Raw genomic sequence first — 15679 nt, forward strand, 5'->3', positions numbered from 1 at the left:
TTACTTCTTTTCGTATATGTCCAATTGAATTTTTAAATGAGTTGTTTTGCTTTCTGGAATTTTTTTCCATTTCACTAATGTTTTTTAATGAGTTATTTTCTTTTTCCAATGCACAACTCCTACTTTTCTGGGAGTTCTTCATCTTTTCCAATTCACAAATTATGTTTCCCTGGGAGTTCTTTACCTTTTCCAGTTCACATTTCAGTTGTACTCCCAATATTTGTGGATTCTACCAGCCAAGCACTGTTTCAGAGGCTGAATTTGGTAATCAGTAGTGTGGGTAGAAGGGGAGCTCAGAATAAAGCATATGTCCTCTCCGCCATCTTGTCTGTGCCCCTCCCCCTGCCCCTCTCCTCTCATCTTTTTTTTTTTTTTTTTTTTTAAATATTTCCAGCATATAGTACCATGGAGAGGTACCTTCATAAATGAAAATTCCATTTATTCCTAATGAAAAAAAATTTTTTTTCTTTTAGTGAGTTATATGCCCTTTCCATACTCTCTTGCAGAGCTTCTCTTTCCTTTCCCATTTTTCTTCGAGCTCTCTTTTAAGATCTTTTATAGTTTCTTCTAGGAGAACTTATGTGATAGGGACCAGGTTATATCTCCCTTTGAGCTTTTACCTGGAGACTGTCTGCTGTTAGTCTCCTCAGGGTTGGAAACCTGCTCTCTTTCTGTATAGAAGCTGTCTACAGTTAGAGCTTGCTTTGCTTTTTTACTCATTTTTTTTTTTTAAAGCCCTTGGAGTCTGCCTTCATGGCGAGGAGGCTATTAGATTCCTCTACAGAATAGGGATAGATGGACATAGTTGTACTGTGAATGGGCTGCAGAGGGTAGCCAAGCTGCGGAAGAGGGACTGCCCTGGGAAGAACCCTGCTGTGTAGAAGTGTGACTGCCCTGGGCATAGCACCATGCTGCAGAATGTGGCTGCACAGCTGTGCTGTAATCCATGCTGAGTCACAACCAGTGCTGGGTTGGTGTGGCCAGGTTCTGTTAAATTCCGGCATTTTGGGGTGCACTATACCTTTGGCGTTTGTGTAATTTCTCTGTAGATCTACTGCTTTGCAACCAAAGCAGAGCAGCCAACATGTGGTAGAGTCCTCTCTACCCACTTCTGGTCCACTCAGAGTGCTAGCCTCTGTGTTCTGCCTCCCTGCCTGCACTGGCCTATTCCTGCCCAATCAGGACAAATCTTTTCAGGCGATCTTCCAGATTATCCTTGGATGGCAACCTGTTGTACTCCCAATATTTGTGGATTCTACCAGCCAAGCACTGTTTCAGAGGCTGAATTTGGTAATCAGTAGTGTAGGTAGAAGGGGAGCTCAGAATGAAGCATGTGTCCTCTCCGCCATCTTGTCTGTGCCCCTCCCCCTGCCCCTCTCCTCTCCTCTTTTTTTTTTTTTTTTTTAAATATTTCCAGAGTATAGTACCATGGAGAGGTACCTTCATAAATTTTTATTAACTGTTTGAGATGTGAATGAGTTATAATTTGTTTGTTGATTTTTTTGCCTCTAAAAAGATTTGCTATAATATTTGAGTGTAAATGGGATATGTTTTTCAAAATATGTTTTTAAAAGAGATAATGAAAAAACAATATTAAAAATGTAAAGAGATCTATGCACTCTAGGGATGGAGTCTGGGTGGGAATTGCTGGACAAAGCATTATAGGATAGGCAGAAGCTATCTTATCATTAATAAAGGAAGCAATCCCCAAATGAGCATGGAGGTGCCTAGGCATATGTAGGGAACTGGATTGGTTGCAAACAGGCAATTCTATTTGCTCACTGCCCAGGTCTGGGTCAAAAATCCAGACCATACGGGTCCCAGGACCTAGCCCAATTCATGTGGGCTCTGGGGACCATGACTATTGCATCCTAAGCCCTACAGTGACCCCAGGACCTGAGTTGGGATCCCACTGGAATGTCAAACGACATCAAGATATTACCATTAAGCCTATCCTTTCTCTGGGCATTTCAGCTGCTTTGCCAGTATGCCCAGCCACATGCCAGAAACAGCAGCTGGACCATAGGACTAGTGAAGAAATGGAAGCAACCCCTCCAGCCCCAACTGCCACCCCTGACCAGCACCCTTCTTGCTGTTGTCCCCAGAGGCTTCACCTGGCCCTAATGATGACACTAGGACTCCCCCCGGGGCTTTGGCCAAGCAGCCAGTTCACTGCTATCAGAAGGCCATTGCTTCATCCAGCCCTCCAGGCCGTGTTTGGCGAGGCCACAGCAGTCGTTCATGTTCCAATGGGGCTAGTGAGGCCTCTTCCTCCTTGGCGTCTTCATCTTCTTCCAGATCCAGGTGCAGGTCTCACTCCCATTCCTGTTCCAGGTCCAAGTCTAAGTCCATCTCCCCACCACCCAAGAGATGGCGCAGCTACAGGTCCCGTTGTTCCATAGTACCCGATCCTCTTCTGGGTCCAGCTGTGATTCCTGGGGACACTCTCGGCGGCAATCTTCCTCGTTGTCGTCTTCTACATCTTCTTCTTCATCCTCATCCAGTTCTCAGTGCCGATCTCGTTCTCTGTCCCCTCGTAGTAGGAGTAATAGGAGACGGAGGTACGACTACTATGATTCCTAGGACCACTGCCAAAGGCAGAAAATTCTTCAGAAGGAACGTGCAATAGAGGAAAGGAGAGTGGTCTTCATTGGGAAAATTCCAGGCTGCATGACTCGGTCAGAGTTGAAACATCGGTTCTCAGTCTTTGGAGAGATTGAAGAATGTACCATTCACTTCCGCTTTGAAGGTGACAACTATGGCTTTGTCACCTACCGATATGCTGAAGAAGCATTTGCAGCCATCGAGAATGGTCACAAACTTCGGAGGGCAGGAGAGCAGCCCTTTGACCTCTGCTTTGGGGGCCAAAGGCAATTTTGCAAGAGGAATTATGCAGATTTGGACTCCAACTGGGAGGAGTTTGACCCTGCCCCCATGAAGAGCAAATTTGATTCAGTTGACTTTGACACATTACTGAAACAGGCCCAGAAGAACCTTCGGAGGTAACCATGGTCCAGCCCCTGTCCTTCCAGAAGTCCCTCCCCCTTGCCCCTTGGAGCACCCATTGCTTCTGGATGAGGGGGGAAGAGCTGCTAGTGAGATGGCTGTTTTATAAAGAAAATGGAAAAATAAGTGAAATTTTAAAAAAAAGTAAAAGAATTTTTCTAAAAAAAAAAAAAGTTTTTAACAAAATTTGCATTCCTTGTGAAGTGAGTGGTGCCTACTGCATGGGCTGCTCATTTGGGGAAGGTCTAAATCACTATGCAGATCAATAAACAAAAAAAAAAAAAAGGAAAAAAAATCCAGACCATAATAAGGAGGAGATCTCCATGTAGAGGGTGCAATCCAAAGGGAAGAGAGGTCCTGGACTTTATAAAAAGAAGACAAGAACTTTATGAATTTCTTAAATTGGTGAAGTTTCTCTTTAAGAATAAAGTTAAGTTGGAATTCCTTGGCTAGAGTCACTGTGTTATACATGAGGCATTCAGGTAGTTCTAGAAAGAGAAATGTGTAGTTAATATTTTTTCTATTAACGAATTAAGTCTCAAAAGACAATGGGTTTAATAAAATGGTATCTAGGTTCACTTAACTTTATGGACAATTGGATAGAGAGTTTGTTTATTAGCTGTGTAACACTAAGTGACTATCAATTTACTTATCTGTAAAATGAGGGGACTGAAACTAAGGCTCTTTCTAGTCTGAGTTTAGATTAGTACAAAAATATTTAGCATGTATTGGAAATAGAACAGCTATTTATCCACACAGTATTTTGCATGTAGTAAGCAGTCAGTTGATGTACTATAGTTCTTTTTGGTCCACCATGGATCCATAGAAAGACTGTCCTTGTTAAGCACATATGATGTACAAGGTAAATACAAACTGTGGCTGCAGGTGTCATTGGCAACACATGGAACATGGCCTCATTCTGGTTGGCTGAGTACCATTTCCATGCTGTCTGATCAGTCTTTTATTCCTCTTTGTTAGGAAGCCTCGGGCATGAACCAATCAGGGTTTCAGATACTTTGTGTTTATTTACCTCTGACCATCTTTCATTTCACTTTATATAAATTCAATAAAGCCCTGTAACTCTGTGTTATTGCCCCCAATGCTGATAGCTTGAAAGAGATCTGGGAGCACTTGCTGGTGGGCAAACAGGAAACATGGGCAAAAAGCAAATTTGGAAAAACCAAACCCAAAATAAATACGGGTTGATTTATGTCAGCTTTGTGAGAGATGGGCAGAGCTGCAATAAATTTATTTACATTATTTAAACATCAAATTTAGATTTGGAAAAAAAATTTACTCTCTTATATTAAGTAGGCACCATAAGTCCTAAAATCAATTAATTAATAGATGTCTGAGTGACTTATATATGCTCAGCACTGGGGATGTGAAAGGCAGATATGGCTGCCACTTGTAAAAGATTTATTGTCTACTAGGAGAGATAAAGCTCACATTGAGACAGTTTAGCAGGTAATTAAGGGCTAACTTATGATTTATATCTTTTTCTTTGTTTTTTGCAAGAGAGGATGTCATAAAAAGTCATGGTTTCTTAATAATGACTGGAGGCTACCTCCTTTAGAGAGTTAATGTTGTCCCAGGAAAGAGTAAGCCCATTGAGGACAGGGATGTGTTGGTTTTGTCTTTGTATTCCCAGTGCCTAACATATAATAGATGATTAATAAATATTAATTTATCTGAGTGAAGCTAATTTGTCAAAGGACATAGACTCCTAGAGTCTTCAAGTTGGGATAATGGATTTTATAAATCCTCTAGTTCCACCTGTATCTGATATATATGGTCCCTTTATCACATTACTGGATATGATCACCTGGGATACTTCTCATGAAAAGGATCTCACTACTCTAAGGAGTTAGCAAAGTATCTATGAATAGAACTCTGGAATTTTAGAGTTTATGCATTATTGACTTTGGTTTCTGGAAGATGTGTCTGACTGAAGAATCTGAGATGTATGAGCCATAGTATAGGCACACATACATATATGTTTATATCTCTCTATTTGTCTGTCTCTACATACAATGCACAAAAATACATATATGTGTGTTAGTAGGTGCACACATGTGTACACTAGCAAAACCTGTCTTAAGCAATAAATATGAGTGGAAAACTGTAGTAAATAAAACTGTGACATTGGATAAAACTTTCTTACTTTGCACCATTACCATGACCATTAATCACAGTGAAGATTTACTATATTTAGAGAGTAAATCCTGGGCAATACTGGACACAGATGGAGATGTGTTCCTCAGAAAAATGACAAGCAACACATAAAACTCTGGAGAGGATGGATGACTGGCTAGGAAATAGAAGTTAGAACAAACCTTCCTCTGCCTTGCTTTTTTGCCTAAACTATTTGCAGGGAATCTGCCCCAAATATACAGGGTCCTGACTTGGGAGTGGTTTCTACTACTTAGAATCATTGTAGTTGTGCTGATTAAAATTTATTTAGGGTGTCACAGAATCATGGAATCTGAGCTGATCAGGACCTCTGAGACTCTCTGGTCCTACCTGAATTCAGAAAGATCACTTTCATCTACAGCATCACAGACAAGTGATCTAATATCTTCATGAAGATCTCTGGGGAGGAAAAATGCTTTATCCTCCCCCCCAAGGCAGTGCATTCTATTTCTGTTTTGTTCTGATGGTAGGAACTGAACCCTTAGGTTTATTATATTGAATTGAAACATATCCCTCTTCATCCTCTACTCATTACTCCTATTTCTGCTCTCTGGGCTCAGTCGATCAATCAATAAAAATTTATTAAGCACTAATGTGCTAACAATGTGCTAGGTGTTATACTAGGAACCAGAAATAAAAATACAAAGCATGAAACAAAGAAAAATCCTTGTTTGGAGTTTTTATTTTCACTTAATTTTTTTTTCTTCATGCCAAACAGTTTCAGTTTCTTCAAGTGATTTTTAGCTGATATTCTCTCTACTTTTCTTACCATCCTGAATGTCTTCCACTAGAGCTTGTCAATATCCTTCCTGAAATCTGGTACCCAGGAATGAAAGCACTATTCTATGCATGGTTTGATCAGAGGAATATCCAACAGGACTGCCCTCTATCTTACTCTGGTCCCTTTGCTCTTTTAATATAGTCTAATCACATTAGCTTTTTGGGGTAGTAGTGATTAGTATGCCATATTATTTATTCCAATCATCTCTGTTTTTAATTAGCTTCTTTCCAAATTCTTTAGTAAAATAGGACCAATGCCACTCATAATGAGTTTCCAAATGCTGTGTGAAAAGGAGAAATCTCATAAGAACCTTTGGGATAGGTCCCAATATATCAATAATAATAATAGCTTCCATTTCCAGAGAACATCTCTGCCTACAAAGTCCTAGATCAAGGATATGAAAAGCAGACTTATGTGAGACTGCAGGAAAAAAACAAAGATGCACAAACCTAGTCTGGAAAAACCCAGGTTGATTAAAGCAACTTATCACCTTATAAAAAATAGTCAACAGATCACATTCTGAGACTCAGCATGTCAATAACACTATCAGCTACCTGATTAGGGTAGGGAGTTTTGTGAGGAATCTTGGGTAGAATTCTCCAGTCTGTTACTTCTGTCTTTACTTTCCCCTGCTTATCTCAGCTGTACTTTTAACCAAAGTATATATATTTAGTTCTGCTAGTAAAGATTGTTTCTCTCACTCTAATTCTATAAACTAACCTCAGAGGTTGTCTTACTTTCTAGGGCCACACAATATGGATAGACATTGTGTTTTAGCAACATCTTATGTTCCTTTCTTCCCTAAGTTGCTATTTAATCAAGTGCTATTGTTTGTCCTTTGTACTCATAGGAGTCAAATGATATCAGAATGGTGATATCTTGACTATATTTGCATTGGATATGAGTAAAGCATATCTGCACAGAATCATCACCCTCCATCTCTCCTCTAGAGATATCAGAATCAAATGGTGGGACAAAGATCAAAGCACATAGTGATAGTGAAGGATATACTGGGTGACCTTGGTCTTTCTTGGTGGAATTTGAACTGATCCCTGAAGGAAGGAGCCAGGGAAGCTACGGAGTCAGGTTTTAGGCTATTTTGGAGTAGTCCTTCAATGTGTGTGTGTGTGTGTGTGTGTGTGTGTGTGTGTGCGTGTGTGTGTGTCTGCCCATGCATGTGGCAAAATGAGTATAGTAGAGTAAAAAAAAAACATCATTTTCATAAGAGGAGAAGACATAAGAAGAAAACATTCCTAAAGAATAACAGCAACAACAATGTTAATAATAATAATAGGTAACTTTTCTTATTTGGAGTCCTGTCTCTATTACTCATCATGTGTGTAATCTTTAATAGTTAAGTTAAATAACTTAAATAAATAAAAAAATAGTTAAATAACTTCTCTTGGCTTTAGGTTCCTCATCTGAACATAAGGGGATTTGACTAAATTATAATCCTATGATCTTTCTGCATCAATGCTCTTTGCATATGAGAACTAAAGTGATGGGGCAAGCTAAGATAAAGATAAAGAATAATGTCACACATATAACTTCCTCTATTCCATGAAAGTTGAGAATTGGAAAGTATATTTCAATTGATATTTGAACATTGTGTTCTATTTTTAACAGTCTGCCTGGATTCTGAGTCTTCCCTATAACATATGTAATTCAGGACTGTAAGATCATGGCTCTGAAGCTAGATGGAGCCCTAAAAGTTATGTAATCAATTGTTTTCATTTTACAGGTAAGGAAATTTAAGGTCCATAAAAAATTAAGTGACTTCATGTATATTCTGTATCAGATCACTTGCTGTTTTGGGGAGGGAGAAGGGGAAATAGAGGATGAAAATTTGGAACACAATATTTCCAAATTGAATTTTGCATGTATTTGGAAAAATAAAATACTATTAAAAAAAAGCAACAACTTTGAACAACTTAGGAATTCTGATGAAAACAATAACCAGCTCTGATTCCAGAATTGTTCTTTTTCTCATGCATAAAGCTTTGTTCACCATTAAAATAATTAAGTGACTTGTCCAAGGTCACATAAGGAGGATATATGGTAGTATCCAAAGCTTGCATTTGAATCCAGGTTCCCCAACAGTACCCTTTCCAATGTATTTTGCTTCTCTACAAAGTTACTTAGTCTGGACCTCATATAATAGTCAAACAATTTGCTACAAAGCCTGAATAGAAAACCTTTCTAGTTTGGTAGAAGTAAGACCTAGAAACTCAAAAAGATCTTAAAGATCATTTATTAGCTCCTTTATTTGTATGTCTTGTTTAAATAACTTTTGAGGACCCAGAGTCACTTTCATAACAGGAAAAGACATAAGAAGTAAATATTCCTAGAGATAACAATAGCAACAACATTAATAATAATCATAATAGGTAACTTTTCTTATATGAATCCCCAATACTCTTAGCACAGTGCCTAGAACCCAATAGGCATTTAATAAATATTTATTGACTATAGACTTTTACATAATATTTGCAGGTTCTCTCATTTGATCCTTACAACAAGTCTGTAAGTTTGGTGTTATTATCATCACTATTTTATAGATGTGAAAATTGAAGATGAGAGAGATCTTGTGACCTATCCAAAGTCAGACAGCTAGTCAGTGTATTTCTGATTCTAAGTCAAGGGATCTATTTTCTGTACCACACAGTTACTAGGGAAACTATAACCTAGTCAGTATATGAACCTAGCATAGTTCATGTTCAAGTCGAGATGGAAGAATTCAGCCCTAACAAGGGTTCATAACATGTTTTGAGAATGAACATGATATAGTGGAATGAACCATTAATTTGGAATTAGTGGGTTCAATTCTTAATTTTTCTGCAATCTACCTGTGTGAACTTAGACAAATCATTTTTGCTATCTAAGCATAAGTTTCTCCATCTGTGAAATGGAGATGATATTTGTATTTCTTATCTGGCAATGTTTTGTGAAAAAAATGCTTTTTAAACCTCAAAAATAAATGCAAGTTATCTAGGAGGTAATGGATGAGGTGTTAAGAATATTATTATTATTATTATTATTTTTTTGCTGAGGCAGTTGGGACTAAATGACATGCCCAGGGTCACACAGCTAGGAAGTGTTAAGTGTCTGAGACCAGATTTGAACTGAGGTCTTCCTGACTTCAGGGCTGGTGCTCTATCTACTGTGCTACCTAGCCGACCCAAGAATCTTAAATTTGAAATCAGAAGATTTACATTTCAATTTTGATTCTTCTATTTACTAGTTTGCTCACATAAAATTTGTTTTTCTAGGCCTTATTTATTCATCTATAACATAAAGAGATTGGATTGTTGGAACTTTCCAAATTAATTTTATTTAACATCTCTATTGTTATTGACCTTCATTTTTGAAGAAGACCAAAATGACTATGTTAGAGTCATTAGTGTGTCAGATTGTGGCTGATCAGACCAATATGAGCTTGGAATTGTCTATCATAGATTAGGCATAAATAGTTAACATGAACATGTGGGGTGAATTTTCTAAATTTGTGCATCTTGCATTTCTTTTGAGCTACTTCAGTTCTGCTTTAATCATTGAAAACAATACCTTCTTTGATAAGGGCACACACACTGGGTGGTCCTTTGCCAGTGTCTCCTATGTCATGCATTCAATTTGTAAGTTCTTAAGAGAGACCTTGAGAGTGTCCTTATACCATTTATTCTGACCACCATGTGAGCACTTGCTCATTGTAAGTTCTCCTTAAAAATATTTTTTCAAAACTTTATTTATTTGTTTGTTTACTCATTCATTAATTTATTGTTTTATTTATTTGGCAAGCATACATTTGATATTTGGAAACGTGGCCAGTTCAATGGAGTTGTACTATCTGCAGCAGAGTCTAAACTGTCAAGCACTCAGTTTAAGAAAGGACCTCTGGTATCTTATCCTACCAGATCTCCAGAATCTTCCTAAGAAAATTCAAATGATATGGCACTGGTATACCATCCAGGTTTCACAGACATAAGGTCATCACAATGACTCTATAGTCCTTTAGTTTAGTAGTCATTTTTTTAAATAACTTTTTATTGACAGAACCCATGCCAGGGTAATTTTTTACTACATTATCCATTGCACTCACTTCTGTTCTGATTTTTCCCCTCCCTTCCTCCACCCCCTCCCCCAGATGGCAAGCTGTCCTATACATGTTAAATAGGTTACAGTAGATCTTGGATACAATTTATGTGTGCAGAACCGAACAGTTCTCTTGTTGCTCAGGAGAATTGGATTTAGAAGGTATAAATAACCCGGGAAGAAGAACAAAAATGCAAGCAGTTTACATTCGTTTCCTAGTGTTCTTTCTTTGGGTATAGCTGCTTCTGTCCATCCTTGATCAATTGAAACTAAGTTAGATCTTCTCTTTGTTGAAGAAATCCACTTCCATCAGAATACATCCTCATACAGTATTGTTGTTGAGGTATATAAATGAATTATCTCTTGGTTCTGCTCATTTCACTTAGCATCAGTTCATGTAAGTCTCTCCAAGCCTCTCTGTATTCATCTTGCTGGTCATTTCTTACAGAACAATAATATTCCATAACATTCATATACCACAATTTACCCAACCATTCTCCAATTGATGGGCATCCATTCATTTTCCAGTTTCTAGCCACTACAAACAGGGCTGCCACAAACATTTTGGCACATACAGGTCCCTTTCCCTTCTTTAGTATCTCTTTGGGGTATAAGCCCAGTAGAAACACTGCTGGATCAAAGGGTATGCACAGTTTGATAACTTTTTGAGCATAGTTCCAAATTGCTCTCCAGAATGGCTGGATGTGTTCACAATTCCATCAACAATGTATCAGTGTCCCTGTTTTCCCACATCCCCTCCAACATTCTGCATTATCTTTCCTTGTCATTCTAGCCAATCTGACAGGTGTGTAGTGGTGTCTCAGAGTTGTTTTAATTTGCATTTCTCTGATCAATAGTGATTTGGAACACTCTTTCATATGAGTGGTAATAGTCTCAATTTCATCATCTGAAAATTGTCTGTTCATATCCTTTGACCACTTATCAATTGGAGAATGGCTTGATTTCTTATAAATTAGAGTCAATTCTCTATATATTTTGGAAATGAGTCCTTTATCAGAACCTTTGACTGTAAAAATATTTTCCCAGTTCATTGTTTCCCTTCTAATCTTGCCTGCATTAGTTTTGTTTGTACAAAAACTTTTCAATTTGATATAATCAAAATTTTCTATTTTGTAGTCAATAGTGATCTCTAGTTCTTCTTTGGTCATAAATTCCTTCCTCTTCTACAGGTCTGAGAGATAAACTATCCTATGCTCTTCCAATTTATTTATGATCTCATTCTAAAGAATGCCTAGATCATGAACCCATTTTGACCTTATCTTGGTGAATGTGGTAAGTGTGGGTCAATGCCTAGTTTCTGCCATACTTATTTCCAATTTTCCCACCAATTTTTGTCAAATAATGCATTCTTATCCCAAAAACTGAGATCTTTGGGTTTGTCAAACACTAGATAATTACAGTTATTGGCTGTTTTGTCCTTTGAGCCTAACCTATTCCATTGATCAACTAGTCTATTTCTTAGCCAATGCGATGGTTTTAGTAACCGCTGCTTTATAATATAATTTTAGATCTGGTAAAGCTAGGGCACCTTCATTTGATTTTTTTTTTCATTAATTCCCTTGAAATTCTTGACCTTTTGTTTTTCCATATGAACTTTGTTGTTATTTTTTCTAGGTCATCAAAATAGTTTTTGGGGAGTCTGATTGGTATAGCACTAAATAAATAGATTAGTTTAGGTAGGATTGTCATCTTTATTATATTTGCTCGCCCAATCCAAGAGCATTTAATATTTTTCCAGTTGGTTAGATCAGACTTAATTTGTGTGGAAAATGTTTTGTAGTTTTGCTCATAAAGTTTCTGATTTTCCCTTGGCAGATAGATTCCTAAATATTTTATACTATCAGTAGTTTTTAGTAGTCATTTTAATACCTCTTCTTTCCCACACTCTCCCTTGAAGCTTCCAATATATTGAGTTGGATCTGGTAATGTGTGTGTCAACCACATTATTAATGTAAAATCTCTGAAAAGTGTACTGCCAAGGTTAGGGAACTCATCTAAAGCATTCAAAGCTTTTTCTGTAACAAATGATTCCACATATGGATGATATGGTGCTGTCTGATGGAGCTCCTGTGTTAGGTGTTAATTATTAGGCCCAAATTAGTATAAGCAGTATTGTATCAATCCATACTTTGTCATATCTAAGCTTCAGAAATTGTGTTGAGTGCACAGCCACCTACTAAAAAAAACAATGCACCAAACACTCACTCCACTTTAGCTTTGGTTTGTAGTCTTTTCAAGTTGAAGAATTTACCTTCAATGAAATAGCTAGATTGCCTGCCATCTAGGGGAGGGTGTGGAGGAAGGGAAGGGAAAAGTTGGAACAGAAGTGAGTGCAAGGGATAATGTTGTAAAAAATTACCCAGGCATATGTTCTGTCAATAAAATGTTGTAATAAAAAATGTAAAAAAAATAGAATACTAAAAAGAAAAAGAAATAGCTAACCTTGATACCATCCATATTTATCCTCAGTGAAGGCTTTTGACAATATGGCTGAAAGCATTGTGCTTTTTAAAAATCACTACAGCAAGCTCACAACCTTGTTTCACTCTGTTGGTGACTGGGAAAGTGTGAGAGCATTGTCCACTATCTAGAACCTAGACAAGCATGCTATCATGAAACTGATGGAGACTTTCCTGGAAAATCAAAAATTTTTAAACTCAAATTTATTTTATTTGAAGAAACAGAATAAGAGTAAAGAAAAAGAGAAAAACAATGCAAAACAAAGGATAACATTGTCATATGCCCAGCAGAACATCAAGGAAGATTCAAAACATATAACAACAAATGCCAATTTAAGAAAGTATATATATTAGTAGAAAAAATTATAGTCATTACTGTCTGTCTTTTTTTTTTAACTTCCTTGTAAATTATTCTTTTGTTTTCTGCCATGCACCTTATTTTCTTTATCTTTTTTCTCTCTTTCATCCCCTTCACTATTCCCAAGAAGGCTACAGTTAAGAAAGGATATATTTATATATACATGTGTAGATATATGCACACACACACACACACACACACACACACACATATAGACAAAAATATTTCTCCTTTTTATCCACAATATGGTCACTCCGAGTCTACAGTTAAGAAAAGATCCTGGAATCATATCTACAGATACTAGGTAGCTACACCAACCTCTTAAACATAAACATTTCAGAAAAAATTTATAAACAATTTATTATGTCAAACAGTTGTCCATTTAATTCCAAACTGATCTTGATATTCTCTTTTTTAATCTTCTTATGTTTGGGTTTGTTAAGAAAATCCTGGAAATCTATTTTGTTGAATGTCCAAATTTTTTATCAAAATTTATAAAATTTTTTATATGTTTTAAAACAGGCTCTGTTTTGTTTCTGAAACGATTCCGATTCATGACTTTGGTCTTTTATTGTAGCTGATGATAAGTTGTATACAATTAAAATTGTATTTCTGTTGTATTCCAATTGTTTTTTCTTGTTTCTTGAAAAATTATCTTTTTGATCTGGAGGTTTTGAAATTTGGCAATACTATTCCTGTGTGTTTTCCACAAAGGATCTTTTTAAAGTGGTGATTGGTGAAATTTTTTTTTTTAATTTCTACTTTTCCCTCATGTTCTATCACCAGGACAATTTTCTAGGATTATTTCCTGCATTATTGTGTCAAAGTTCTCTTTTTGGTCACAACTTTCTGGCAGTCCAGTTATTCTTATGCTTTCGTTTCTTGATCTGTTTTCCAGATCTGTCATTTTATATATATATATATATATATATATATATATATATATATATATATATTATTTAATAGCCTTTTATTTACAGGATATATAATGGGTAATTTTCTTAGGCATTAAATTGCCAAACCTCTTGTTTCAATTTTTCATTCTTCCCACCCTCACCCTCCCTAGATGGCAGGATGACCAGTAGATGTTAAATATATTAAATATAAATTAGATACAAATAAGTACCTGACCAAAAGTTATTTTGTGTAGAAAAAGAATCAGACTTGGAAATATTGTACAATTAGCTTGTGGAAGGAAATCAAAATGAGGTGTGCAAAATAGGGATGGGAATTCAATGTAATGGTTTTAGTCATCTCCGAGTTCTTTTCTGGGCATAGCTAGTTCAGTTATTACTGTCTTAGAAAGGATTTGGTGATTTTGCGAGGGAGGGCTGATCCTCAGAATTGGGCTTCGTTGTATTGTTGTTGGAAGTATTGTTCCGGTTGCCTTTTACTGGCATTGTTGTGGTGTTTTCGGTTTTCTTGAATTTTTGTTGGTCATTATAACGGTATTTTTTTCTATAGCCTTTTTTAACTTTCAACTGATGGAATTTTAGTTTAGTTAGCATCGGGGCGCCAAAATATTGTGCAAAGGTTTTTTTTATATTTTTGGGATTAATGTAGTCATGTTGGATGGGTGAAGTTGATAATTTTGGAGATAGTTTCCAAATGCTCTAGGGTTGGATTTGTTCAAGTACCAAAGCTATTGTCTGTTTTCCGCATCCCTCAAATTTTTTTCCTGTTTAGCAATTGACAGGTGTGGTGGTTTTGAGTTGTTTTAATTGGTTTTTGATTAATGACTGGAGATTTTTATGGGATAGAAATGTTTTTTCTTAGGCTGGTTTGTTTGCTTTTTGGACCATTTCAATTGGAATGGCGGATAAATTAGAGTAATTTTTTTTTTGGAAATGAGGTTTTGGTTTGAATTTGGGAAATATTTTCCGTTTGCGCTTTTTTTTTGTTATTAGTTTTGTTGTAAAAATTTTTTTTATAATTTGAAATTTTCTTTTTGTGATAGGGGAATTTTTGCTTGGTGCTTTTCCAGGGTTTGAGGGTAAATTAGTTTTGGTTTTTTATTTTTGCGTGTAGGTTGCGAAATTTGCTTTTTGTTGTGTTGGTGGCGGTTGGATGCTTAGGCAATAAGTTTTTTCTCGCATAAATAGTGTTTTTCCAAAAGTGACGGGTTGTTAAAGATTAGGTGTTATGGATGTTTTATTTTGAAGCAATTTGGTTTATTGGATAATTAATGTTTTTAGCATAAGAAGCGGTAATGCTTTTGCGCAGGTTTGACGGTGGCAAGAAATGGCCATTGCTTTTTTTTTGATATTGAAATTTTGGATTTTTTTGCCTATGGATTTGTTGTTTTTTTGTGGTTAAAGAAGGGAGTTTGATGGTAGCGCAAAAGATAGTTTAGGTTATGTGTTTGCAGGCTTTTTGGCAGAGCAGATTTTTCATTGGGGATGCGATTTACGTGTGTGGTGGTTTTCAAAGTGTTTCTGGGAGGAGTTCATGGCGGTGTGTGTTAAGGGGCTTTTGTACGCGGGATTTGTGTGTGATGGCAAGAAATGTGATGACTGGTGTGGTTTTTATAACGTAATTTTGGTGGTTGTTTTGAATTTTGTAATTTTGGGGTTTTGGTAAATTTTGTTGGCCGTAAGAGTGATACGGCTTTGCTGTTTGTTTTGTTTTAATTTTTTAGCTTGTTATAGTAGGTTTTTTGGGGTAATGTGGATAGTGGGTAAATTTTGTTTACCGGTGATTTTTGAAGGGCAGTTTGTTTTCATGGTGGCTGATGGTTTTAGATGGTGATTGTGGGAAAGTTTTTATGCTTTA

General features: G+C 36.6%; 1 protein-coding gene across 1 annotated transcript; it reads left to right on the forward strand.

Moving 5' to 3' along the window:
* The first annotated feature begins 405 nt into the window (after positions 1-405).
* Positions 406-3006, forward strand: LOC116421029 (peroxisome proliferator-activated receptor gamma coactivator-related protein 1-like). Its single transcript, XM_031949357.1, is given in 5 exon segments — positions 406-413; positions 1050-1290; positions 1809-2063; positions 2066-2385; positions 2427-3006. Coding segments are annotated over 5 exon segments (1404 nt in total).
* Positions 3007-15679: the final 12673 nt, after the last annotated feature.

The sequence above is a fragment of the Sarcophilus harrisii genome, chromosome 2 (genome assembly GCF_902635505.1).
Source record: "Sarcophilus harrisii chromosome 2, mSarHar1.11, whole genome shotgun sequence".
NCBI lineage: Eukaryota > Metazoa > Chordata > Mammalia > Dasyuromorphia > Dasyuridae > Sarcophilus > Sarcophilus harrisii.